This window comes from Camponotus floridanus, unplaced genomic scaffold (assembly GCF_003227725.1).
Source record: "Camponotus floridanus strain SB8 unplaced genomic scaffold, Cflo_v7.5 scaffold112, whole genome shotgun sequence".
In the NCBI taxonomy this organism is placed as follows: domain Eukaryota; kingdom Metazoa; phylum Arthropoda; class Insecta; order Hymenoptera; family Formicidae; genus Camponotus; species Camponotus floridanus.
The window spans coordinates 611292-639286 of record NW_020229229.1 but is presented as its reverse complement, the minus strand read 5'-3'; the positions used below and the strand labels follow the sequence as shown (position 1 = coordinate 639286).

Sequence of the window (27995 nt, the reverse complement as noted above, 5' to 3'; positions counted from 1 at the left end):
GAAGTCAAATTTTAACTTCTTACTTTGTGATACGACATAAATAGATATGAATCAATTAATTAAATATATATTATATTTAAATTTTTCAATGTTAATATATCTTTCGAAAAGAGATAATATATTTGTATTTATGTACACATAGAATATATATATGTAATTCCAGCGCGTGTATTTCATGTAATGTTTTAAATTGAATATATATATATATATATATATATATATATATATATATATATTTCTAAACATAACGCAGATATTTCAGAATAAAGTTGTAGCGTTATACTATATATACATATATATATTATATATGTGTGTGTTTATTTGTGTATGTGTAGAGAGAGAGAGAGAGAGAGAGGACCACAAAATTTATTTAAAAAATTCAAATTAAATTTTATTTATATTTATATACATATGCTATACAGCACTGATGGCATTTCGTGTACATAGGCATTTCGTGTACTACAGGCATTTTTTACATAGCACGGAACAGAATCAGAAATTGTGCACATATATGTTACTCTCTGAGAACTTTCGTGGACTTTGGCTTTGTAGTTCATGTCCACGTTTTTTAGATTAACAGAGGGCGTATCGCTTTCAGGGATCACGTAAAAGCGGGCCATGACACCTCTCAGTCTTCTCTCTGGTATCTATGATTATTCCATAACCTGTAAGAACATGTGGCTTATGACTTGTGACCGTACGAGCGCATGGTAATACATTTATCAAAGTAAGTCCAAATATAATTCATTCTAACGTGTATATAATCTTTTCTCTGCATATAATTGTATTTGACATTTTGCAATAATACAATATTCTATTTATATTGAGAGAAAGAGAGGTTCAAACTTTTCAATTGCCTTTAATTTATAGCAATCATAAAATAGATTTGTTATTAAGAACAGAATTTAATAATTATTTATTTGGTGATTAACAGATGTCTGTGGTATCGTCAAGAGTTAGCAGTGTTTCATCTATAATAAAAGCTACTGGACTTAGAGCGCAACTCAAACAATGTAACAGAATACAATACCTAAAACTCCCTGAAGATATTAAAGGTATATTATGTAAGGCAGGTAGTGAAAGTAAAGAATATGAGAAGTTGATATATTCACTTAAAGAAGGAGCTATAAAGGTAAAAAGAAAATTTTGTGGAATATATATACAAATAATCTTTACAATCTGCTAATGTATGATGAATATATTTCATATGCTTTATATAAAACTTGATCACTTGCATATTGTGATGTAATATAGTTTACTTAGGATTCTCTTTTTTGTTTCTTAGGATAGTGATTTAGCAAAATTTCTATCTAAGGCAAGACAGTGCATATCTTTATTAGATACTAGACACGAATTGTTTGTTCAAATTATTCTTCGAATTCAATGGACGTCTAAATCAGCGGAAGTGATTTCTGTTTACAAGCTCTTCTTGCAAGATTTAGTGTGCATGCAAACACTCTATATAAAAACTGTAATAAATTCTTTGATTCACTTGTTTAAATCAGGTAATAAATTATATATAATAATAATATACTTCAAAAATATTGAGATATAATATATGTATTTAACAAGATTTATTTCTTTGCAGTAGAAGATAATAATGCAGAACATAAACCTGGAGAATTTAAAGATAAAGATATAGAAAGGCTAAACCATATACATGACATATTACATAAGATTTTGGAAGTAATACCAATGTAAGATGTAGAAAAGTATATAAAATACCTTTTTTTTTCATTATATATAAGTATGTTAAGTTTATATGTTGTATATTAAATACATATACTTTCAATATATATAATGTTTTTAGGTCAAGCCAAGTTTTGCTACAATCTCTAGCATCACAATTTCCGTATATTGCACATGGCACTTATACACATGAAATTTATATTTATGCGTTATTACAAATATTAAATTATGCACCTCAACTGAGGTCAGACATTTTATCCTTAATCATTAATAGGTAAGTATATATGAGAGATAAAACAATTTTTTTTAGATATGGCTGATAAAAAAATTAATATTTGTATTTTAGGCTGACACTGTTAGATGTCAATATACCTCGTAAAGAAGCAAAAGATGATGAGGAAGATGATGAGATGAATGATTGTACTGATGAAACAGTTGACGGTGACAATCCGACAACAGTAAATAATGATGCAGACAAAATAAAAACTGCCCCTCTAATTGTACACACAATGGACACGTGCATGGAATTATTTCTTAAGTACATGCACGAGTTCTGCTTTGTAGACAATGCTCTACAAATAGAATCCCTGAAAATATTATACATCGATATTCTTCGAGCATTTGAAACAATAATATTACCCACGCATGCCAGTCAATATGTGCAATTTATCATGTTCTACATTTGCAGCTTCAAAGCCATAGTTGCGGAGACTTTCACAGATTGGTTATGGCGTAAAGTAATCGATCCAAACGTAGCACCGGTTATACGGCAATCGGCTGTTTGTTACATTGCCAGTTTGCTCGCTACTGCATCATTTATCTCTAATGGGTAATTATTACAATAATATCTATGCTAGCTATAACAATTTTGTGATGAATTTGCATATTTAACAATGCAACGTTACTCATCAGATTAGTGAAGCAGACAATGTCCCAATTGATAATATGGATACGTAATTATATCAATATACAAGAATATAAGCAATATATTGACGATAACATGAAATCACATGTCGTGTTTTATTCTGTATGTCAAGCTTTTTTTCATTTATTTATCGCGAGACACAAAGAATTTGTCAACTCAAAAAATGGTGAGTTTAAATTTACTGTATATGTGTATGTTATAGTTTTAGCAATGACAGCTTTAAAAACTCGATATTTTTCAGGTATGTTATTTCTTCAAGAACTTGATATACCAAGGATCGTTACTTGTAGATTAAATCCTTTGAAAATATGCATCAGTGAGATAGTTCACAGTTTTGCCGATATTACAAGCACATATCAACTTGCCTATTGTTACACTATAATTGAAAACAATGAACGCAATCAATTGCCTATTTTCGGAATGAAAACGCACTTGCCTGTTTTAATTTCTAATTTTTTCCCCTTTGAGTCTTATACGTTACAACATAGTAGACAAAGGATAGTTTCTCTATTTCATAGTAATGTAGTAGAGATTGATAGTCGATCGATTAAAAGTAAGGAATAAATTATGCTGTTATATATTCAAATCAATATATAATTTTTTTTTATTTCTTCACTATTTATCATAATTATCGGAAATATGCGAATTATACATATATAATTTTTCAAAATTTACTTCCATTGAGAGAAACTGTACAACAATGTATAATGTATATAAACAAAATATAATTTATATACTTTATAAAATGATGAAGTATATATAACTATTATATTTGTGTGTTTATTTTAATGTATTAATTTTTAATAATTACGAATAACATATTTTAGAATATTTATTAAGTAGGTCTTTTGATCTGACATCTTATTCAAATAGTTAAATTAGTAAATCTTTGGAGTTGTGCAAATTCTTGTATCAAGATCTAGATACATTTGTGAATAAAGATTCGTCCCATCTTGTATGAAAGATTAATCAAGCTCTCAGAGAGATCTATCAAATAAATTTATATGACAATATAATACATATAAGATGTGTGCTATGTAAGTGAACTTGTATTAAAAATTCGACAAATCTACATCATCAACGAGATATTATACAATAAACTTCCATATAATGCGAAGGATACATTTTACATTATACAATTTTGTTCGTTATACGATATTCATGGATTATAAAAAATTTTTAAATATATTCATTATAAAAAAATTTGATCTTATTTACGCGTTATATATGAGGATGATTTATACATATGATTTCTGTCATAATTTATTTACCGCGTTATAAGGAGCCTTATGACATAATTAGTATTAATAGTATATTATAATTTATATATAATATTATTTATATTAATAGTACATTATAATTTCAGTATTAACATTTTGTATACGGCTCGAGCGAGACGGCGCGAGATTGAACTTGGCGGTCGAGTGGCGTCCCGGAAGTTAGCGGCGTAGGACATGCGCAGTGGCGCGCTCGCCTGCATCCACCTCGCTGGTTCGTCCGTCCGTCGATCGCAGTGGTCGCAGCGCGATTCGTACAAGTGGATACGTAATGGCGAATTATAGTTGTTATTTACTCGCGCCGCACACAGCGAAGTGAGGGAGCGGAGAGAAGCGAATCGAAGAACTGTTCACGGTGCGTCATATCAAACTCAGTCTCGCGTGTCGGTGAAACTGTATACGCGAACGATCGTGAGTATCGCTGTTGTATATGTTGATTCCTGGGATCGAGACGGTTATCCAAGCGCGTGCACGAAGTGAGATCGAGAGGGATCGTCCGCCCCCCGTACAACGCCGTACGTGTCTTGTAGGCGCGCGGAGGACGAGCCACGTGTTGTTTCGCGATCTCGAGCTGTCGCGTCGACCGTTCGCATTTCCGCGAGATAAGCTCTACCGGCCTTCGGCGACTAATCCCCCGTAATCCACGCGACAAGGTTATGAGAGTTTTCCGCAACGGAAGATCCCGCGACTGATCCCTCGATTTGATCGTGAGTAACCGTGCCTATTTGACGTTTCTCCTTAACATTCGTCTCGCGTCCTCGCTGGAGATTTCGATCGATCTTAGTGACGTCGTCGTGAGCCAAAGAAGCGCGGCTCTCTTTGTCCGTTGATTTTTAGGTTATGATCAGAACGGGAGCGGAGTAGCCGTTTCCCGTATTCCCTTCGATCGGATTAAATTCGCGCGATCGTTAACCATTGTTTTTTCATTGCATTAACTAATACAACTAAGCATTTCGGGACGAGAGAGAATCTTGTGTCAACTCCCACGAGGATTAGAGTTGCAGCTTTATCGCACGTTACAATTCATCGCAAAGCTTCCTGTGACAAGTGTTTGTAGTTAATTATCTTTATTCTGATTATATTTGCGACTAGCCTTTAGAATATAATATTAAATATATTTTTTTAAATACATAATATACTTTTTGACAGTGATGTGAGAGAGATTTTCTTACATTTTGCACAAGAAAGCATTAAAAAATATAAATAAATATATAATCTATTATTTATATATTTTTAGAAATTTATTCAGTTCTAATATAACATAATATAAAAAGAGAGAAATGTTGTCTTACATTTTGCAAGAAAGCATTAAAAAAAAAAATTATATATATATATATATATATATATATATATATATAATCTATTACTTATATATTTTGTTAGAAATTTATTCAGTTCCAACATGTAACGTAACATAAAAAATTAATATCGATTTGTTATATGTATTTCAAGACTTGTTTAATAAATTATTAAAATTGCATCAGAATATTTTAATTATTTTATAAATTTATTAAATCTTTTCTTTTTGTTTTAACATTGATTTAAATATGATTTTTATATTAATTATATGCTATTTTATTAAAAAGTTCTTGATTTTGATTTTGGACATGAATCTTGTTAATTATAAACTTAATTAGGAAGACATAAGTATTATGTTTTTTCTCTATTTTTTTTCTGTTTAATGTCACTTGGCATGAGATACGTATAAATTTGTTCAAAATTTATTGGAACGTAACTCATAACATATAATTTAAGTAATGTTTTTCATAATATATCATACATATGTATTCCTTACACATCCTTTTATATATATATATATATATATATATATATGTATATATAATGGTAAATAATTGTGAAAAACTATCTTTTATAAAGTAAATTAGCAATATATAGATTATTTTGAAATTTCAATTAAAATTCAATTAAAGAGTAGTCCTTGTAGTTATTGCCTCATCAGGCATTTTGTATTATAAGTAATTATATTTTATATTATAAATAGTTTGATACAATATAAAACATTTTGTTATATACATTTATTTCTATTATAATTATTGCTTTTTTCGCACAAAAAGTTTTTTTCACAATATATCATGTTTTATCATCTAATTATTTCATATGTATCTTCTTGCATGTTGTTATGAGTTGCAAAATGTTTGTTTGATGAACAAATCAACATATTCTATAACTTACCATTAGATTAAACATTAGACTAAAACATATGTGATGATATTTATAATTCATTTTTTTTCAATAAGGATTCTTTGAAGCACATGTTGTACAAAAATTGATAATTTATTTATAATGGAGCAAAATATTTAGATGAATATTAAAGTAATATAAATATATCGTTTATATTTTATATTTTTTTTTACAATTAATAGAATTTGTGTTTAAAATTTCTTGAGGGAAATTAATTTTTATAGGAGACTACTTTAAAAGTTGAACAATATCAAATGTGTGAAAATTTATCATTCATGTGTCAAAATTTCCATTAGAGAGTTTATCTTTGATAGACATTGAAGATCTTTATGATTTATTTAAAAGAAAAGCATGCTTTATCAGTATTATATAATAAATTATAATTAATATACAATTTCTACTCATGATATTATATATGAAATATTTGTTTAATAAAATTAAATGCAAATTTCAGTTACAAAACTATAAAAACTATAATTATATAGATACAATTTTCTATATTTTTAATAAAGTTTGTGGTATATTTAAAGTTTGCAACACTGTATAACTTTCTACACATTAGATTTTCATTTACATTTTTATTTTTAATATAATTTTCCATTATTTTCTTAATAATTTTGTTTTTATTATTTATTAATTTTTTGTAAATAAATACTAGAAATTATATTTTATTTAAAATTATACGGAATATAATCGCGAAAATCGAACATAATTCGTAATTATTTTTCGTAGGTTTTACCGCACAAATTCTAGCAGATATGATATTGATGGATTGGTCTATCTCACTGTATTAGCGACAATCCAATCCTGATCTTTATTAATTGAGAAAAGATCATATAATTGCCAGCGGTTAAGTGTTGAATAATATGGCACAATATTTTAATGTTGTGACGAGTCCCAGCGGTACTTTTACATTTGAGGAAGTACCGAGATTCTGCGGGCAACGGGTTTTAGTTGTTGAAGACGTTAATAACAGCGGTAATGGTTCACAACAGGTTGTGACTTATGCTGCACCACAAAACAGGCAGGCAATATTCTCCCCGCAAACTATTAATTTAGGGAATCAAATAGCTGCAACACGATTGGAGCAAGGGTAACTCATATGGCATGCATTTTCAATTACTTTTGAATGTACTCGAATAGTGAAATAACAGTTCTATTTCTCTAAGCTCTTGAGATTTCACGAGAACTCGAGAATTTAATTAAACTTACCATTTTAAGAGAGTATAGTGCTTATTTCAGAGGAGATAAATTTGGGATATACGTTGCCAATTGTGAGAAATAAAAAACTTGAATGAGATTTTAAAATTCTAAATACTTTAATTTATAGGAACATGTATTATAATCTTATTATACAATGGGCCATACATTTTCATTGAAATGTTGTTTTGATTTCTAAAATGTATAATTTTATAAACATATAGAATATAATTAAGAATAATATTTTGTACAATTTGAATAATATATTATATATATTAATATTTTTTTTATTCGATATGAAAAAGCAACTTGTACATATCAGAATTAACACATATATTAGGCATAACACGGAAGAGACATTGATACAATAGATGCTTCTTAAAGTAGTCTTCTATTGCCTTGTCTTCTATGTGTTTTATATGCATATATGTATTATATTTGCAAAATATACATTTAAAAAAAAATATAATACACTAATTATTTTATAATAATATTGCTATATTTATATGCTAATACAATATGTTGTAATAATGTTTATTAAAAAATTATAGTTCTAAATATTTAAAAATATTTAAAAAATTTAAAAAAAGTTTGAGATTTTACACTTTTAACACTATTCGACAATCGATTTTTTAATAAGATTCATAAATCTTTCCCTTCTTTTGTTCAAAAAAAAATAATTCAAAATTTATAGAATTTCAAAATATCTTGTACGCGTGTGCCTCAAAGAAAATATTATCAAATTGTCATAAGAGCCTGTTTACTAATATTATTGATTATGGATGTATTGTGTGCCTGTATGTGTGTGTGTGAATATAAAGAATCTATATTAATCTTAACAAATACAGTTATCAAATTTAATAAAATATAATATATATATATATATATATATATATATATATATATGAAAATTGAATGTGTATTTATAAATAATACCGAAATAATATATTGTGCACATTATTTCATGCAATCTATTTTTTCTTAATATGTGTGGCCTATGAGCAATTTTTATATATTAATATTTTTATATCGATAAATATTTTTAATTTTATAAATAAGTTAAGTTTAAGTTTTAAATTTGTTTAATTTTATTATAATTTAAATCATAAATTGCTATTTTAATGATTAATTTGTGAACAATTCTTGTTTTACTAATTTTATAGTATAAAATCTTATTATAATATATAGAAGCTATATGCCTAAAAAATGTCATACTGGCAATGTTAAAATAATGATAATTTAAATTATATAAAATTATATAAATAATAATTTAAATTATATTAAATTATATAAAAAATGATAGAACAATATCTAATTTTTTTTTAAACTGAAAAGAATATTTGTTTATCAAATATAATTTGTATGTATTAATTTTTATCAAATACTTATATAAATAATATAAAAATGCAATATAATAAAAAATGGTCTTTATGCAAAAAGTAAAAAGTTTCTAAAAACTTTTAACTCTCATTCACTCTCCTCTTCATTATTTTCATCTAATTAATATAAATAATCCAAATAAAAACTAACTTTTTTTAAATGTAACAATATTCAATTATATACTATTTTATTAATGAACTATACTTAAATTTCTTATATTAATATATTTTTTAATACACATATTTAATATAATTAACATACTAATATCTTGCATGTTTTAGTTAGAATAAGATTGTGATACTTATGAAACAATATTATATGTATGTATATATGTATGTATGTATGTATGTATGTATGTATGTATGTATGTATGTATGTATGTATGTATGTATGTATGTATGTATGTATGTATGTATGTATGTATATATATATATATATATATATATATATATATAAAGTTTATTATCTTTTTTCAGGCAAAATGTTTTTATAATCAAAACAAATGACATTGCTACAACACAGGCCATATTAAAATCTAATACGGTGAATGCACATGTTGTTAATGAAAATATAGTAAGCATTGCAGATAATACAGGTAAATATCAGCAAGTTTTTATATTATAATGTGTTTTATAAAATGTTAAGTCTGCAAAGCTGCTTTATTATATATTAGTATCTTATATATAAGTAACATCAAGTAAGTTACTTATACAACAATTTCTCAGCATCTTTACATGCAATATTGTAAATATAAATCTTGTTTTCCAGGTACTAAAACGGAATGTAATAATGAAGGGCAACAAGTACAGTGGATAAAAATGCAAAATGCTACAACGACAAAACAAACGTTGCAAGAAAAAGATTCAACTGCCGTTATAACTAAAAATAACGTACAAAATAACATTGCATCACCAGTAAGTTTATGTATTGGAGTAATTTTTAGACAAAACTCTCTTTATAATTTTAACTCTTTCATATTTACTATCTAACAACTACTTTCACATTTAGCCACCTCTTTATGTAAATTCTGGGCAAACAGAAAAAAAACTAGCCAAATCTTATAATAAAAATCAACAGTTGTCCAATAACGTACAGACAGGTGCAACATCTCAAACTCCAGATGGAGCAAATGCAAGAATTACATCAGAAAATAGAATTCAAAATTCTACTGTGGTAGGAAATTCCAAATTTGCGATGCCCATCTCCAACAAAGCTGTCAATTCACTGGGACAGACTGTAACTGTAAGACCAATTCGTGCTTCTATTCGTGCTTCTGATCTGAATACGTTACGGCCCGTAGCTATAGTTCCTCCCGAAATCTCTAAAACACCAACAAGGATACAACCTCCTGATATGGAGCATTTGAATGAACAAATCAAGCAAGCCAAGAAGCAAATGCAATTACAGAGACAGCCTGTCGAGAAATTAAGGTTTCAACAAAATAACGCACAACGACAACATTCTAATATTGCGCAGCATCCAGTTCAAAATTCGTCGAATAATCCCGCGCGTCGCTTGACCCTTGCCTCGTCTGCAAATTCTGTGCAACAAAGAACGCAGCAAATTTCGATCCCTTCGCAAAAGCAACAAATGCAACAAAAATCATCCATGGTAACGTCGCCTCCCTCTTCAGCTGAACATAATATGCACGTTAGTAGTACTAGTATGGAAGTCGATCCTCTGGAATGCGTGCAGGAGAAGATACATGTGATACAACAGGTTTCTTCGCCACAATCGGAACACGAAAATAATTCAAATGAGAGCGTTGCTTATCTTCAAAAAATTATTAATGATCCATCAACTGCCATAGTTCAACATCAAATTAAAGGAAATGAAGCAAAAATGTTAGTAATATTAGCTAGTGGAGAACAGAGATTAATCACGTTTGAGATACCAAACGAGGACTGCACTGTACACGACCTATTGGATCAGGTACGTGCAGTCTTGGGTCAGGTATGTCTATATGTGTTGGAAATATGTACATTTGGCAACAGTACAGAATGATTAGTAAATTGCTATGCAATTGAAAGGAAAAAAACGGAGAGAGATTTTAGAATGTTAAAATAATAAATATAATATCATAAGTTTTTTTATTTAAGTTTAATTTTTTTTATTTTTTTTACAATTGCATGCTATTTTTTTTGTATGTTTTGTTTGTATTTGTGTTGTATTTTATAGTTATGCATCGTATATATGAAATTATTTGTATGTTTACGTATTTACGTATTTTGAAATTTTTAATGTTCAAAATTTCACTGATTACATATTTTTTACAATGTGTGTAGCCAAAAGCACAACTGCTTACTGAATGTCTAAATAAACAAACAAATATGTGATTGATAAATTAAAAGATAAAAATTACATTTAATTGTATTGGTGCTTCTAGATTTGCATGTATTATGGTATAATTCATGTATGGATTTTAAATTTATCAATATATGATTAAACAATGAATGATTATTTATTATATAAAATATTTTTTTAGATAAACATTTCATTCTCTGGTAAACCAACAGTTTCCTTGGTAGATGATCCCACATTGGGTATAAATTATATAGTGGAAGAATGTGTTGGAACACTTATATCTTTTGATGGCAATGATCATAGTGATTGTAATTCTGTTCAAGAAGTTGTAAGCTCTACTACAACCACCGAAAATTTATCACAAAATACCAAGTATGATATTCTAATTGCTTCACGTATTGATAATTTTGTTTAATTATTAAAATTTTATGTTTACTTACTAAAACAATAACGTTTTTAGTGTATCAGATGAAAACAGTAATGCATCTTTATCAGCTGAGGTAAGATCGCCAATTTATTAAAAAATATAGAAGAAAAAAGGAAAGGATATTGGCATTAAAATTATATTATCTTTTTAATTCTATTTTTACATGTAAATATATTTAGAAAAACAGAATTTTGTAACAAACTAAAAATGAAATAGATATATATTTAGAAGTTGAAGAGAAAGAAAGAAAAAGCAAAAAAATGTAAGAAATTCATCTAAATTTATACGAAGAATAAACCTATCATATGAATTTTTTTTTTTTTGGAAATACATTGAAATATATAAGTTTTTTTTACTGTGATCACTTTTGTTCGATAATATACATTTAGTAAAATATATCGAACATTTTTTTTTTTATTCGTAAATTAATAAAGAGCTAAATCTTGGTTGTAAATGTAATAAAAAACTCATTTTAGCATAAAACTTTTATGATAATTGAGCAAGATTAATAGCTATTTATTAATTCACGAAAAAAGTAAATCATCGATATATTTTACTAATCTATATTATCGAATATGAGTGGATATATTGAAAACAAATTTATTTCGATATATTTTACAAGAATAAAATTCGTAGAGAGGATTTCTCGCTTGTGACGTTATAATTCAATATGGTTGCAGTGAGGACACAATATATTGACCTTATATATTGAATGATGAAAGTATTTGATGAATGAGGAAGTTTTGTATCAATCTGAATTTAATATTAATATATACAAAACTATATTTTATTATTTATATTTTATTTATATTATTCATATTTACAATATTTTTATATACTATGCCAATTCCTTCACTTTAATATTATAATAATAATGGATAATGATATATATTGCGTATTTAGTTGATATATTTGTATAAATGATATATAAAATTATATATATATATATATATATATATATATATATATATATAATTTAATTATAATATACCACATTTAAAAAAATAAAATGCAAAATACAAAAGGGAATAGATAGTACATATAATAATGAAATTAATAATAATCACAATGCAAGTGTGATAATATCACATTGCTGCAATTGATAAGGATTTTGTAATAACTTAAGGGAGTACACCTAGTACATTATTCAAAACAAAGTATGGTACAAGTACGAAGTATACCGTGTTATTACTAGGAGCCTATTTACGTCAAAGGAATGCTTGCTCTCTGTCCACACTGCGGCTACAGTTCACTCCACTTCAACCGATGTGAACGATGTAATACAAAATTAAATGAGGAAGTCAAGTCGATACCTATAGCAAAAAGGAAGGAGATTGGGCTGCCTGTCGATGTAAGGATAATGACTGCGGTGCCAGAAGACCGATATTATATTTATTAATGCAATGCTCATCTGTTATGATTCAAATGTGTGACTGATGAACGACTAACAAATTTAGATTACTTAAGATTTGTGTATTAATATTTCTTAATGTAACAAATTGTAAATGCTCTTATTTCAGCACATAGTCATTAAGAAGTGTTTCATGAGACTTAGAGAGAAGAGTTAGTACTAAGAGTTAGTAGTTTACAATTATTTCGTATTATTGCCATATTACAGGTCATACTGACAGCAGTTTACAACGATCATCTTAATATTATTGTATATTTCTATTCGTAATTTTTATTTCATCAATATTTTTCAGTTATTTAGTTATATATTATAATTATATTTCTTTACAGATATTCTATAAAAAAAATAATGAAAGAAATGCCATAAAAATAGAGAAAATGGAGCAAGATGGTCCTATATCCAAGCGTCTCAAAGGAAAGGGTAGAGCTAAACCAAAGCCTATTCATAAAGAGCCAGGTACAAGAATATATTTGATGCACAAAATATAATATAGCGCTAACGTTTATTTTATTAATTTTTAGAATGTTTGACAATATCCTCTGACGAAGAAGAGGAAAGTAGAAGTAAAAAAATTGAAAGCATTAATAATAATCCACCATTAAGCAACACAAGTAACGCTTTTAACGAAGATATGGACACGATTCTGGAAAAAGAACCAGTAATTACAAACAATTCTATTTTTAATTCATATAATGATTATATGGTGCATAAGGAAATAAGCAGTAAAGGTAATGTTTCATTACAAAATATAAATAATTGAACAATTAAAATATTAGTTAATTCCATAAAGTGATATAAGTGGATATAATGACAAAGTAATATAAAATTTCAGGGATATGTGATAATCAGAGCTTTTCAGATAATGAACAATTACCACAGGTTGCTATAGAATGTCGAACGGTCAGAATAGGTTCTTATAAATATATTCCTCGGGAAAACGTAGTGATTTCCCATAGTGGTGTAAGATTTAGTGTACCTTTATTAGAAGATGGTAAGTTTATTTTACAAAAAGACATTTTAAAAATATTTATAAGCATTTTAAAATATTCCGATATTTTACAGCTACAAGTTTTGTTACTCTGGATGTGAAATATAAAGATATAGTCAAACTACTGATTCATTCTGGAAAGACAATGCCGGTATTATTCTTTTATACATCTCCAAGTGCAGCCGCCAGGATACGCGAGTTATTAGGAATGCAAGATCCAAAAGGACCATATTATGATCCTGCTGGAAAAAGTATTTATGCAATGAATATTATTTATTTATTCAAATAATTATTCTTAGCAATATACATATATATTTTTTAAATCTTTATAATTTTCGACACAACATATATGTATATACAAAAAGTATAAGATTTTTAATAAGTAAATTAATATATGTAGTAAATTAATATATTTTTTTAAGTAGTAAATTAGTATATAAATAAATTAATATATTTTTTTATTTTATTATTTTTTAGATCATACACATAGACGTATTACATTATTGTCAGACAAATTACCAGACGATTCGAAGTCCAAATTAACGACTTTATTTTCACGTGGAAATAAAATGGACGATTTGAATCCTAAAGAAGCAAATGATATACTTTTACGAGCTTCGCCCAGAGATGTATGTATTCCTAAACTAAATTCGTTATATATATATATATATATATATATATATATATATATATATAATATCTCTATAATATATTTAATATCTACAGAATCAACAACAGTCGATTAATACTACTACACGAAAACAGAGTCAAAGCTCAGTACCAAATACTGTCAGTGTCAGTGACAGCATACAAACGTAAGACTTTTATTTAATAATTAACTTTGTGTCTTTTAATTATTTAATATTTTTTATGTGTATGCAAATATATATACACTCGCATGATAAAGTATAATTTATAATTTTATCTGTTTCATCTCTAGTATTTTTTATTTTCTGTACAGTTAAATTTTTAAATACAGAAGTTTCTGTTTACAGAATAACTGTATATCCACCACCTCCTGCAAAAGGAGGAATAGCCATCAATACTGAAGATTATTTATGCCTTGCAGAAGATCAGTTTTTGAACGACGTGATTATAGATTTTTATTTAAAGTATCTAACTTTAGAGATATTATCAGAATCTGATCAACATAGGACTCATGTGTTCAGTTCATACTTTTATAAACGTTTGACCAGTCCACATGCTCAAGCTGCCGAAAGCATTGTGCCAATAACGCCTGCCGCCAAACGACACGCAAGAGTACAGAAGTGGACAAAAAATGTCAACATATTTGAGAAAGATTTTATTATAATTCCTATCAACGAACAGTAAGTATTCTTAGATTTTTAACATGAGTAATATATGCTATATTTTTTTATATGACAATATAATATTGTTTGTAGTGCACACTGGTTTTTGGCTATCATTTGTTTTCCTGGACTGGTTGGAAAAGTTTCCACATGTGCTATGAAAACAAACGAAGATGATGTTCATAAGATTGTGAAAAAAAGTAAAAGGTTGAAAGAATTGAAAGCAAAAGCTGTTACAATTGGTTCTACAACTATCACTCCTGTACCTACGACCATAACGATAGATCAGCCGGATGATGGATCTGAAAGGGATGAAGCTGAAGGTGATGATGAGGAAATGGAAATGGACAGCGACGAAGAGGCAAGATAAATTTTATTAATGATAATTATTCCTGTTCTAAAATAGTTTCTCATAGTATAACATATTTTGCTTATACAGGACGAGATGGAACAACCAGAAGAAAATAAAATCGAAACTCAAGTTAAAATTGAACAACAAAAAGAAACTATCAAAATGTAGGTACACATGTTTACATATATATTATATATATATGTACACACACAGACAGGTATAATTTATACAATTCATTATGAATTAAATATTTTATTTACAGTCCTTGCATATTGATATTTGATTCACTTGCTGGAGCCAGTAGAGCACGAGTAGTCGCTACATTAAGAGATTATTTAACTTGCGAATATATCGCTAAACTTGGTGTAGAAAAGACATTCTCAAAAGATACCATTAAGGGAGCGTGTCCGAAAGTACCTCAGCAATCAAATTTTACAGATTGTGGATTATATGTATTACAGTATGTGGAAAGTTTTTTTAAGGTAAGAATATACAATTTCCATATATACATTGAAAACAAAAGTATTTTTTTCAATTATTTGCTATTATATACTTTTGATTATGTTTAAAGTATTAATATAATTACGAACTCTTGTCTCCCTTCTTAGGATCCAATTAAAGATTATACTTTGCCAATTAAAACTTTGAAATCATGGTTTGAGGAAATTATTGTGACAAGAAAAAGAGAGGAATTATCAAATCTATTAATTAAATTGATGAACAATACCAAAGGGGATAAAACTATTAGTTTGCCTACTGTAAATTTCCCCACGCAAGACGGTAAATTGAAGCCGAAGAGCGAAACTCAGACAGACACAAAAGCAGCAAAGTCAGAAGTAGAGAATAAGAAAAAGCCTACAAATCTAGATACAGAAACACGTATTGTCTCATTTATGGCAGAAAATACTGAATCATCTAATGAACTTGTTAGTAGTAGAACTTATAAAATCATTCCTTTTTCTCTAAGTTCTAATTCGACCGAGAGTAATGCAACGGAAATGAACTTGACTGAACAAAAAATTACAAGGTATAACACACAATATACCTTCTTATAGTTTTGTAATTGATAACAAATTATTTTCCGCACTATCAAAATATGACCATATACAACCATGAACCGTCTTCCTGATTCGACTTCGTTCCCATTTACCGCAATTCTCCATGGATAAATTCTCCAGATACACTTTCTTCCGAAACGTATTTCCATATCAATCAAAATGTGATAAAACTATATAAAAAACTATGCAATTTTTTCAATATTTTCTCATATAATTAAAAATATCTAACAATTATATTTTAATATATTAAATATTTTATTGATTTTTAGATCATCGAGTGAAACGATGTCCTATTTAAAAAATAAACGAATTCCTAGGCTAGTATCAAGAACGCAGAATCAAGATGATTCTCCTGTTACTAAAAAACTCAAAGGAGAGTCTTTTAATTCCTGTAAATAAATGTTTTTTTTTCTACAGTCATAAGATTAATGTTAATCCACATTCATGAAATATACGAAATCATTTATTTCAACCTATATAATAAAATATGTAGTTAATTTCTTTATAACGAATAAAATTGCAGATTGATTTTAGATTATACATCTAATGTCTCTTTATGTAATTGATCTTTTTTACGTATGCTCTGTAATGGTTTATTTAATATCGGATTATTAGACATAAGTTTTTTTTAATTAATAATAAAGAAAAAGGTATCAAATTTTGATGGAGTCTCATTCCACAATATCTACATTGATACATTGCGCTACCCAATTTTCTACGAGAATTTCCATCGATTATATATTCGGGAAAATATGAAGATACATCTTTAAATTAAGTATATGTGATTGGAATATATTTTGTGCTGTATATAATCTCATTTTTCCGATATACTTTTTTTTTAAATATTTATTTTGAATTTCTCTGATCGAATAACAGCAATTTATTGTTAGACGATACTATTATCATAGACATATAGACCAGTCTTTGCCGTAAAAGGTAGCATGGAAACATGAAGTAACATTTTAGGTATTTCTCTTCTTATCTTGAATAAGAGTAGTAAAGATGAAATCAGATAAGGGGAATATACATGTGAAAAAGAACATTGATATCTGAATATATTAAATATATTAAAATATTAATGTTCACATATGTTTCCCTCATTTGTTTTATCTCCACTTTTACTCAAGATAAAGAGAAAAATGCCTAAAGTATTATTTTTGTTCTTGATATGTTTCTACATTGCCTCTTGTGGCGGAGACTCTTATATATGTCTGTCAGTGAATTCAGTCATTCGCATTATAAACTAGTTCATATTAAAGGCTGCTATGTATAAAGTATCTAATGCAATCTAAATGCAATGATACATAAACACTTTGATGATGAAATAATATATACGCTCTAAAAGAATGATAATATAATTGAATTTTAATTATTTAAATATAATATTTTTTATTTAGATAAATTCACATGTATAACAACCTTTAATACGCATTAATGCGATGTAGTGCGGATGACCGAATTCACTATATGACCACTACGCTTTGAGACAATTTCAGCGAAGGTCATGGCTGCGCGACATACTCGTATAGATATATTCGATACTTGTAGTTTTAAATAACCGCTACGCGAAACCTACTCTCAATGTGAATATTTCTTGCGTGAAGTATTTATGAAAATCAAAATAATAGAAACTGAAATAAAAAAATAGCCAGCGGTGATATTCGGTCAACTTATTTCGTAAGTTTTTATATTTTCATTAAATTTATTATCTTAATTAAATTAAAGGAGAATAATCTGTAGAATTGATTAATTACATAATGTGCTTGTGTACTTGTCGCCCTTTTATTATTTAATACGCATAATTACGAAATATTTATTGATAATTATTATTAACAGTGTATTCGTTAATTTGTTTTAATAATTTATAATATGAGGATAGAAGCACAAGTATATCATATTTTATGATTTTTAATTACATAACGCTATATTGAATGCAAATTATAGATCTTTATTGCATATAGAGTTAGATCAAATGTATTGTATTGCGCTCATAAATGTTCATGATCCTGTACTTTAAATGTTACGTATCTTAATAGGATAATGGCTGGATCAATAGATTTGGTAGTATCTACAGCATACATTGGAGTTACAATTTGGATAGCGTATTGGCTAAGGCTCTATGCATTATTCTATCTTAATTCTTATCCCCTCACGAGAATTCTGGTCTTAGAATTTATAGCTACGGCGGAACTTTGTGGTGCATGTTTCGAACTCATTATAAGTAAGTTCGCGCGACTCTACAATAATTACTTCCTTTATATCAATATAAAGCCGTGCGACACTGTAGGATTAATTTTTGATAGTCGATAAACTTGCGCTTTTAAAAATGAAATTTGAATATTACTTAGTTTGCAATTATTATTTTGTATATTTATGTTATATATTTATATATATATTATATATATTATTTTTAGTGTACTTATTCATTTGTATGTGTTTTTTTATATCTGTTTTTAAATGTTTGATTAAATTTTTTCACATTAATATTTTCTATGTTATTTTATATGGCATTAACAATTTATCTTATTTGAGTATTTCATTTTTTCTTGAAAATGTTAAATTTGTCTCTAAACAGTTGCGGACAATTGGGGAGTATGGATGTACGCGCTTTATCTGTTCTTGTTAACGATTTGGTGGTCACTGAACTGGGATGAAGCTTCAGCATGCCCTTACACACATATGGAGGATGTAGTTGAGGGTAAAAAACCTTTAGGCGTTGCTTTTCTATCAATATGTGCAGAATTGGCCGGCGGTCTCATTATATTCAAATATATTCAAATGTTGTGGGCATTTCAACTTGTTTCTACGCACAAGAACAGGGCCTACGGAGATTGCACTACTGATTTACAGGCAAGAGAAATAGCGTTTAATTCCACAACAGTATTTAATTTGCATATAATGTGTTATCTCATTAAGTAAACCTATTAACTTTTATGTTACATTTATATATCATACACAAATTATACTTTTAAATATATTATAAATTTATATGTATTATTGATTTATTTAAATTATAATTAAGTTATAATTTACGCCCGGTATATATATATATATATATATATATATATATATATATATAATATATTGTTGTGTAATACGTAATGTGTGCTTAATTTAGAATAATTTTATTATTAAATATCGATGAAAATGTAAAGTGACATTTAGGTATCTGCTATAATTGGAACACTTGTGGAATGCATTGCAACATGTATATGTAGAGTGGTATCTCGTGTGTTGGCTGATTTGAATCCGAGATTTAGTACGGTCATTGATGCTTTTGTAGGGACGGCTTTAGTCGTTGCAGGTTGGCGAATCAATACATTTGACGACATAAAAATGTCAGTTTATCTTTACAATATTTTTCACATATATTATATATTTCAGCTTTTAATTATACCGGTGGTTACTTCAATCCCGCTTTGGCGACTTCTCTAAAATACGGTTGTCTGGGAACCACGTCTATGGAACATATGATTGTTTATTGGATTGGAGCGTGTGTCGGATCTATCGCCTCTTTGCGCGTGCATCGTATGCCGTTTGTTCAAAATTATATTCAATTGCAAGAAAGTAAGGATACTGTATATTCTTAGATAAAATTTAAAAGGATTTTTTGAAAATTTTTTAGATACATGATATTTATATAATTATGACTTTTATTTAATAATATATTTTTTGTTTCCCAATAACGTACAAAAATTAACCATGTACAAAATTACGTGCCAAAAGATAGAATTATACATTCCGATTGTGATTATTATTAACAATAATAGAGCTACGCACAATCTTGGAAGATGAAATTTAAAAATGCCTTAAGATATTGTTGAACTGTATTAATAAATATTTAAAAAATATATTATACAATATATTGTTGTGAAAAGACGTTCTTACCTTTGTGCCTTCTCAAAAATTAATGAAAAAATGTATTATATACATATAATTGAGCAGAATATTCATAGTAGGGTATTTTAATAAAATATAAATATTGAATATCATTTTTTCTTATTTATTGAGAGACATATTGATCAATACATAGATATTATAAATATTTAATATAAACTTCATGACAAGTCATAAATTGTTAAAAATAATTTACATATAGCAATTATGATATATATCATAATTATCAAAAGATTATAAAATAGAATATAAAAATATGATAAGTATGCTGATTAGAAAATATAGTTTTATATATAAAGTTCTGTCTTAGGCGATAAATCATATTCAATCGCTTCATTCTTGTACATCTCAATATTCTGCAACATGATCAATGGATATGCATTATTTCAAAGTACATTTTATAAATAAAAATTGTACAATTTTTTTATTTCTTTATTATTTATTCAATTATTTACTATGTACTAATTATGTACAATGTACTAACTAATTATTTATCTTCTTTATTCATAAATGTTAAACAACAAAATTTAATAATAATTGTGATTTTTTCATTCGTAATTTAAAAAAACAAAATCAAATTTCAAAACATGAAATTATAATCGAAAATGCTATTCTAAAATTAAGAAAAAAATTAAATGTTAATATTTATCTTCGTAATCCAATTACAAAAAACTCGATGTATTCTTTTATTATAAAAAATAGCATATTTATTACAGCGAATTTTTATCTCTACGCAGAAGCTTACCCCATCGATATCCTTGTCTAAATTTTCCACTTGCTTTCCGTGCGTAACTTTCAGCTTCTCCTTCTCACGACCCTGCTTGATCTCCATAGTCTTTCTCTCGTCCAAGAACTTCTTCGTGTTCTGCTGTTTCTTTTCACGAAGTCGTCTATCCTTTTCACCTTTTGTTTTCAAAGTCTTGTCGTTCATTACCTCCTTCGCCGTTTCCACGGATGCTTTCGCTTGATTGGTATTCATTTCCTTAGCATCTCTGCAAAATCAACGTATAATTTGGTGGCAATTTAGAATTTATATCATTGTGTGTCAATCAGCAAGTATTATATAATCAATTAAGATGTAAACCAACTTGTCGTGCTTTGCCTGCATCTGTTTAACTTGCGTGGCTTGCACAATTTCGATCAGTCTCTTTAATTCGTCGCGAGAGCCCTGTGTTTGATTTTTCAACAATTCCCATTCCTCTTTCCTCTGTTTCTCCATCATAGCGGACCATTGAGCCGTTTGTTCGCTTATAACTTTCTTTACATTAGCGTCTTGCGCCAAAGAATTTTTGCTAAAAGTGTTATAAATATAAATTTTCTTGCACAATTCTCTTTCTCTCTCAACACAGAATTATTAATTAAGTAAAAAACGCACTCTTTTCCTTTAGTTAGTTTCTCGATGGCACTGCAATGATTCTTCTGCATGGTTTGCCTTTCTTTCATATGCTTCTTTTTCATGGCATCCAATTCTTTCTGATGCTTTTTGCCGATTTTGAAACCTTTCTCTTTCTTCAAGAATTCTAGGGTGATGGGTTCCAATTTTAGTTCCTCTGGAATTGTATAATAAAGATTGCACACACGTTTGATATAATTTTCTTATCGTTCTTTTATCATTCAATTTGATATCACTTTTTTCAAGCCGTCATGTAAAAAGAAAAGAGTAGATGCAATCGTATTTTATATATGACTTTGTTATACCCCTTTTTGCCTCTTCCTCTTTCTTCTTTTTAGCCTCAGCCTTGGCATCAGTCTGTTCTATTCCGAGTCCTTTCATCGTTTCATTTTGCTGCTCGGCAGCCTTGCTAAAACCACCCGGATCCGATAAGGCGGCCATAAAATCTGAAATTGGAAGCGAACTTGAGGGAAAACGCCGCGAGAAGTATTACTATTTTCGAGCTATGCTTCATACGTTACCTTCGAATCCATCGGGAACATAAATCTTCAATTCTATGTTGCAGAAGAGCATCGGCAACGCCATCGGGAAGTTTGCTTCAGTCTTTAAGGAGATGTGTCTGTAACCGGCCTGAAGACCGTCCAGAGGTAAGATTCGTTGCCCAAGTAATTTGCCACTCTCTTCATATACGCCTGCGTAAAATAAAATATAATTAGAAATTATATCCTGTTTATAGGTGACATATTTATCTTTTTATCTCTTTTAAAAATTGATATTTTTATATTTAGGAAAAATTTGCTTCAAATTCATATTGTGATACAAACATGGATAATTTTTTTCTATATGTAAAAAGTAAAGGAAAGAATTAAATTTTCAGTACCAATCCTAAGCACCGCCAAGTCGGGAAGCACGATCTTTCGAAATAAGAATGGCTCCTCATTGTAGACCGGATTCAAACCGTTCGCTGGTACCATTCGTGTCCTGAATTCTTTCTTAATTGTGTCCGCTGGTAGACCGTACATATCAACTTCCACGTACGTGCCCACCTTCTTGTCCGACAAGAATTGCCCGGCTATGATCTGAACTGTGCATTGCGCGGTGATAATACCGTCGACGTCCTCGGAAAAAGGATCGAAGCTTCGATCAGGTCTTCGCATGAAGTCGGGCTTCAGCAGGTAGCCCGTAGTCCCGTTGTACTCGAATTTCCCTTGATTGAGTTGCATCGGTAGATCCGGGGTTTGGAAATTCAAAGCCACCATCTGACAGCCAGCATTCCAGAAGACCTAGATAAAATGCAAGCATATTACATGAAAAGGTAATTATACAGTATGTAAAAAATTCATTTATGTTCTCTTGTTTTAGAGATAGATATCAACAGATAGATATCAAAGATCGAAAAAAGAATAGTTCGTAGCGAAAAAGTGCGATTTTTGACACAGTCTATTGTTAGATAACGGGAATATATGAGTAATAACTCCGCGGGGAATTTGAACGCGTTTGTGTTATTATTGCAGTTACCTGAGGCATGTAATTCGAGGAATCAGCCCTCGTGCCCTTTGGATATATTCGACTCATTTGCCGCTTGTTGTAATTAACGAACTCCACGGAGTGAGTTTTCAGATAGTTAAGAGCGACAGTCTCGGAGAACGAAGACATATTATGATGTATATTCTTGTCTAGAATGTCGGGGTTGAGACATTAGTACGTGTCATGTATGCGACTCGTGTGCACATGCTCGTGTGTACGCTCATTCATTTAATCCTTCTTAAGTCAGGATATACGCTTTGCCATTTCGATTAACTTAAAATACTTTTATGCATAAAAATTGGAAAGAAAATTCTTACATAAAATTCATAGGCACTTTTAAATTTACATACTTATTAAAGATTTTTTTTGCAGTTTCATAAAATTTTAAAAGAGTACTTTCTAAGACAAGAGTTAGAGACAAATAGTACTTCAAAAAAAATGACACAACTGATGGATTCTTGAAATAAATATAGATTTGTTAGTTTATAATTAACTAATATAGTTAATTATAGGGAAGCATAATATTTTAAAAAATTATAGAGATTATGTGTAATTATGAGATTATGTGTAATTATGAGATTATGTGAGATTACTAAAAAGATAGACATAAAAATTTCTATGATATCAATATACCACATACTTTCCGCTATTTCAAAACTTTGAAACTTTATCGGTTGCGCGTAGTTTATCATCGAGGAAAGAAAAGGATGAACTCGCATAGTGCTGCTCGTGTATTGAGTCACTTGTACCTCCTCGGTTCCCTCCCCTCCGGCAGGAGCTTCGCTTTCCTACACGACAGTAAATATATCGAAGATAATTTCAAAAATTTTTTTAATATTTCAGAGAAAGGAAGAACGACTTAGTTTTCGTTTCTCTAAAAGTTTATTAACATAGTTAATAAACAACACAATACACAAGAAACGAGCGATTAAGAGCCACCGCAGATGGTAGTGCGTAAATTTTTCTTAAAGATTAATTATTCGCGAAAATTGTTAAACGTGCACAAGGCATATGCATATATTTTACTTAGTGCATTTACCAAGGTATAGATTCTTATTTTTGAGAATTCTATAAACCCCTCTTTACCCCCCTGAAATCGGGAAGCGACTTTGCCTCGATATTTTTCTCGTCTACATCTCTTCAGGATTCTTCAGGGCTCTTCTTGCACTAAGTAAAATATATGCATATGCCTTGTGCACGTTTAACAATTTTCGCGAATAATTAATCTTTAAGAAAAATTTACACACTACCATCCGCGGTGACTCTTAATCGCTCGTTTCTTGTGTATTGTGTTGTTAAATACATAAAGAGCCTAATTCTTTATCAATTTATTATAGTTAATAAACCTTTGGCGGCTCGGGAGGTGGAGCAGCTGCAGGAGCGCTGGCATCTTCTACATCATCATCCTTATCTTCGAATTGTCCGGCACGGAAAAGTTCAAGTTCGACTTTTTCCACTTCTGGTTTCAACCGTTTGTTCTTTATTAATATCTTGCGTTTCAATTCACATGGTGGAGGAAGAGGACATCCCGGCTCGAGCTGGAAAAATATATTTATGAGGTATTGAATATTAATTCATTAATTAATTCATAAAAATAAATCAAATCATCAAATGTGACGTCTTTTTCACGCGGTACTTACAGGATAATCCTTTAGGGGTTCCTTTAGCAACAAATCGCCGAATATCTCATCGCAATATTTTGCCAGCTTATATTGCTGCTTCATGCAGCAATGATTCTCAAAGCTTAAAATTACAGGATATTCAGAAGTGACAAATGCGGTGTCCCTTATAGCGTAGATCACATCCTTGAAAAGAATGTCAGTGCACATAGCTTTGCCATGGGTTATGATGGGTTCTTCGTCTTCCCCCTTACCATCCCAACAGTCCAATTCGACGCATCTAAAATCGAGGTAAATCTTTTTTTATTATTCAAAATTATTTTTTTTGTCAATATTATAGTTATTTTGTCATTGTTGTTCAACGAACATTACCTGCAACCAGCAAGCAGAACTTGTCGATACATCTCAACGGTGCTCTTGCCACCGAATTGGCGGCCGCTGAGATAAGTGTTGTGGCTTGAATTAATGTAATAATGTGAGAGGGGCTGGTCCATCTCCATCCATTCTTCTAATTTGTCTAGAAATACCGGTGCATTCTCATCCGACATTAAATATCGTATAAAGCCATCTTTTGTCAATTTTTCTATGCAAAGTTAAATGAGAAATATTAGATTTTTTATTTTCAAATTTTATAGTGATAAAATAAAATTAATTCTCTTTTGTCAGAGAAAAGCTCACTTTCCGCTCTCATCTTTTCATCCATCTCGTAGTCATTGATAATTTCCGTGCATCTCTTTTCAGTGTACAAAGGATACAAGATTTCGTTGAGTCGTGGATCTCTCTGTTTCGTGTTCATAAATTCCACGAGCTGCGATAAATTTATAGCATCGGCTTTTCCTTTTGTACTGTAAATCGAAAATGATAACGTTTGCTTCGTAACGTTTGATATTGACAGTTACCGCCTGATTGTAAGTACTTACATTGATTGAAAAAGTTCTTCGATATCATTTCTAGGACAAATCTTAAAGTATAAACTGTAGAACTTGTCAAACGTAAAAGCCTCAGGCTCTATTTTGTCGTTCTAAAAGAAGCGGTTTGCGAAATATATCATATTTTTATTTTATTGTATTTATTTAATTATTTGAACAATTTGATTTCTCGTACACATACTCTTTAATAATTCTTTCTAGTAAACACTAACATTTTTAAATACCAAATAATGCCATAAGAACAGTTAAACAATGAGTGAATTTTATATATATGCGGGATTTTATATAAAATTTATACAAACTAATTTTTACGAAATATCATTTAAGAGTAAAACATTTTTATTATTGAATTAATAAAGCAATACGTCGTGTAATTAATTGAAGATGACTTTGAAATTTTTTAAATTAAATTGTTGATTGCGATTTAGACATTAATTAAGAACTTTTCTTTCTACAAACTCTCGCATTTAATGACTCACCTTTCCATTGGGCAAACCGAGTTCCGATAATCCTTGATAAACAAGTTTCTCAGTCTTTCCAGATGCAAAAGTCTTTGATATCACTTTCACAGGGACCTTTCCCTTTGGATCGACTTGGAAACTTAGCCGCATCCAACTGGCAGATTCGATTAACGATTAAAATCACATTTTATGTAATGATTAAAGAAAAAACATAGCCAACCAACATTTAAATAAATATTTTATTGTATTTTTATATTTTATATTTATTATAATTTTGCGAAACTACATCGTGTGAATTCGAATTAATAAATACATACTGTTTCATAAGCTGTGTCGTCGGACAAACATTACACGCTTTTGTGTTGTGTGTAATTAAACGCAAAGCAGTCTGCCAATCCTGAATTAATCACAAGTCAGCATTAGAATATAGAAAATAAAATGCATCGATTATATAAAGGATAAAGCAGTATAAGTTTAGAATAGGCGTAACTACATAAAATAAAGAATTAGAAACGTGTAATCAAATAATGTATTAAATGCAAACATGATTTAATCGCGATTTTGAATTGAAAAATCAATAATTGTCTGTTTCTTAAATAAAGAATTAAATATTCTAAATACTATAGATTTTTTAAAGCTTATATTCACGAAGGTATTTATTAATATCTTTTTAACTTTTCTTTTGTGTTATTACCTTAGCTATTTGTGCATTCGCACATACAATATGCTGATAATTGATGTTTGTATAATCCACTCCAGAACATATAGTTAAACTTTTTTCGTCCAACTGTTCCAACGTTCCATGTTTACTTAGCTTGTTGCATAATTTTGGCTCCTAGACAGACCGATTGTCCATCGTTATTCGATATAATACAAATTATTATTTATTATAATTTTTTGGCCTCGCGCAAATTATTTTCATTTTGAAAATTTACCTTCGGTGTGCCTCCGTAACGAATATCGCTTACTTGAGCCAATTCTATGACTTCCCCGTCCTATCGAAAAATTGTGAATAATTTATCCATGTCTTTGTTTATCGAGAAATAATAGTAAGATATTTATCTATTTAGAGAGCTAAAAACTGGACTACCTTCCCGTCGCTTTTCCAATAGATAAAGAACCCGTATTCATCGACTTTGAATAGGCAATTCGGTTCGTATTCGGTCGTCTCTTTGTCTTCAAACCATCGATCGAATACCGCGCCCTTCGTCAAGAGCTCCGGCACTTCGATGCGCCAATTAAATTCGAACTTCTTTGTCATGTCTCGATAAGTTTAAGCGGAACGCAATTAAGGTAAACTTTGACGTGAGCATGAGCTTGTCCAGTGCCCGAATGAGAAAATGCCATCGTAGCACTCGTCTCCCAGGGACGCATAATGCAATTAGTTATATCTAATTTACCATATGAGGATTCAATACGATCGAAACTCGCTGCGTAACGGAGATTCTAAACTTACATAAGTACACCGTTATGTCGAAATCCGCTCTCTTTATTGTATGGTTGCTTAATAGACAAATATATGCAATGATTAGGGAATGATTAAAGAAAAAGAATAAATGCGACGTCTGAACGTGACACCAATAAATTTTATTAAATGCTACTAAAGAAGTTAAATTGAAAAACAAATTACACATTTTTGACAATAT

At 29.2% G+C, this 27995-nt stretch overlaps 4 protein-coding genes across 7 annotated transcripts; 3 read left to right on the top strand and 1 right to left on the bottom strand.

The window, feature by feature from the left end:
• The first annotated feature begins 628 nt into the window (after nt 1-628).
• LOC105249551 (RNA polymerase I-specific transcription initiation factor RRN3) lies at nt 629-3209 on the top strand. 2 transcript variants are annotated; one of them, XM_011255108.3, is made up of 8 exons: nt 629-727; nt 935-1132; nt 1286-1505; nt 1592-1697; nt 1811-1963; nt 2036-2518; nt 2602-2780; nt 2856-3209. In XM_011255108.3, the coding sequence occupies exons 2-8, from the start codon at nt 935-937 to the stop codon at nt 3176-3178; spliced, it is 1662 nt and encodes a 553-aa protein (XP_011253410.1). In that variant the 5' UTR covers nt 629-727; the 3' UTR covers nt 3179-3209. The 2 variants fall into 2 exon arrangements, with proteins under 2 accessions (XP_011253410.1, XP_011253409.1); XM_011255107.3 differs by having other exon boundaries at nt 1589-1697.
• An 885-nt stretch (nt 3210-4094) lies between these two features.
• LOC105249552 (sentrin-specific protease 7-like) lies at nt 4095-17026 on the top strand. Of its 3 annotated transcripts, none has more exons than XM_025414540.1 (20): nt 4095-4598; nt 6826-7186; nt 9150-9268; nt 9442-9587; nt 9682-10605; nt 11159-11349; nt 11438-11477; nt 12600-12755; nt 13145-13271; nt 13337-13543; nt 13648-13806; nt 13878-14054; nt 14281-14432; nt 14530-14618; nt 14799-15131; nt 15207-15474; nt 15553-15629; nt 15728-15947; nt 16074-16492; nt 16793-17026. In XM_025414540.1, exons 2-20 carry the CDS (start codon nt 6960-6962, stop codon nt 16920-16922), a joined length of 4161 nt encoding a protein of 1386 aa, XP_025270325.1. In that variant the 5' UTR covers nt 4095-4598; nt 6826-6959; the 3' UTR covers nt 16923-17026. The 3 variants fall into 3 exon arrangements, with proteins under 3 accessions (XP_025270325.1, XP_025270320.1, XP_025270332.1); XM_025414535.1 differs by having other exon boundaries at nt 9682-10626; XM_025414547.1 differs by lacking the exon at nt 12600-12755 and having other exon boundaries at nt 9682-10626.
• A 965-nt stretch (nt 17027-17991) lies between these two features.
• Nucleotides 17992-20348, top strand: LOC105249553 (aquaporin-11). The gene is made up of 5 exons (XM_011255112.3): nt 17992-18200; nt 18560-18744; nt 19099-19373; nt 19689-19827; nt 19908-20348. Exons 2-5 carry the CDS (start codon nt 18564-18566, stop codon nt 20111-20113), a joined length of 801 nt encoding a protein of 266 aa, XP_011253414.1. The 5' UTR covers nt 17992-18200; nt 18560-18563; the 3' UTR covers nt 20114-20348.
• Nucleotides 20349-20686: 338 nt separating this feature from the next.
• LOC105249554 (1-phosphatidylinositol 4,5-bisphosphate phosphodiesterase) lies at nt 20687-27610 on the bottom strand. Its single transcript, XM_011255113.3, has 19 exons — nt 27440-27610; nt 27285-27344; nt 27044-27184; nt 26667-26746; nt 26368-26503; nt 25880-25980; nt 25638-25804; nt 25332-25542; nt 24981-25239; nt 24687-24878; nt 23981-24128; nt 23332-23489; nt 22694-23096; nt 22335-22505; nt 22119-22259; nt 21796-21970; nt 21509-21712; nt 21166-21412; nt 20687-20776 (listed from the first exon to the last, which is right to left on the bottom strand). Exons 1-19 carry the CDS (start codon nt 27608-27610, stop codon nt 20708-20710), a joined length of 3234 nt encoding a protein of 1077 aa, XP_011253415.1. The 3' UTR covers nt 20687-20707.
• Between the last annotated feature and the right edge of the window lie 385 nt (nt 27611-27995).

Bases quoted from the DNA above. Each gene is read 5' to 3' on its own strand.
- LOC105249551 (XM_011255107.3), top strand. From the start codon at position 935: ATGTCTGTGGTATCGTCAAGAGTTAGCAGTGTTTCATCTATAATAAAA. The intron at 1,133-1,285 runs GTAAAAAGAAAA...TTTGTTTCTTAG, and splicing joins TTAAAGAAGGAGCTATAAAG to GATAGTGATTTAGCAAAATT. The intron at 2,519-2,601 runs GTAATTATTACA...GTTACTCATCAG, and splicing joins GCATCATTTATCTCTAATGG to ATTAGTGAAGCAGACAATGT.
- LOC105249552 (XM_025414535.1), top strand. From the start codon at position 6,960: ATGGCACAATATTTTAATGTTGTGACGAGTCCCAGCGGTACTTTTACA. The intron at 15,475-15,552 runs GCAAGATAAATT...TTGCTTATACAG, and splicing joins AAATGGACAGCGACGAAGAG to GACGAGATGGAACAACCAGA. The intron at 15,948-16,073 runs GTAAGAATATAC...CTCCCTTCTTAG, and splicing joins ATGTGGAAAGTTTTTTTAAG to GATCCAATTAAAGATTATAC.
- LOC105249553 (XM_011255112.3), top strand. From the start codon at position 18,564: ATGGCTGGATCAATAGATTTGGTAGTATCTACAGCATACATTGGAGTT. The intron at 19,374-19,688 runs GCAAGAGAAATA...AGTGACATTTAG, and splicing joins ATTGCACTACTGATTTACAG to GTATCTGCTATAATTGGAAC. The intron at 19,828-19,907 runs GTTGGCGAATCA...TATATATTTCAG, and splicing joins GACGGCTTTAGTCGTTGCAG to CTTTTAATTATACCGGTGGT.
- LOC105249554 (XM_011255113.3), bottom strand. From the start codon at position 27,610: ATGACAAAGAAGTTCGAATTTAATTGGCGCATCGAAGTGCCGGAGCTC. The intron at 24,879-24,980 runs GTAAGTACCGCG...ATATTTTTCCAG, and splicing joins AACCCCTAAAGGATTATCCT to CTCGAGCCGGGATGTCCTCT. The intron at 22,506-22,693 runs GTACTGAAAATT...TATTTTACGCAG, and splicing joins CTTGGCGGTGCTTAGGATTG to GCGTATATGAAGAGAGTGGC.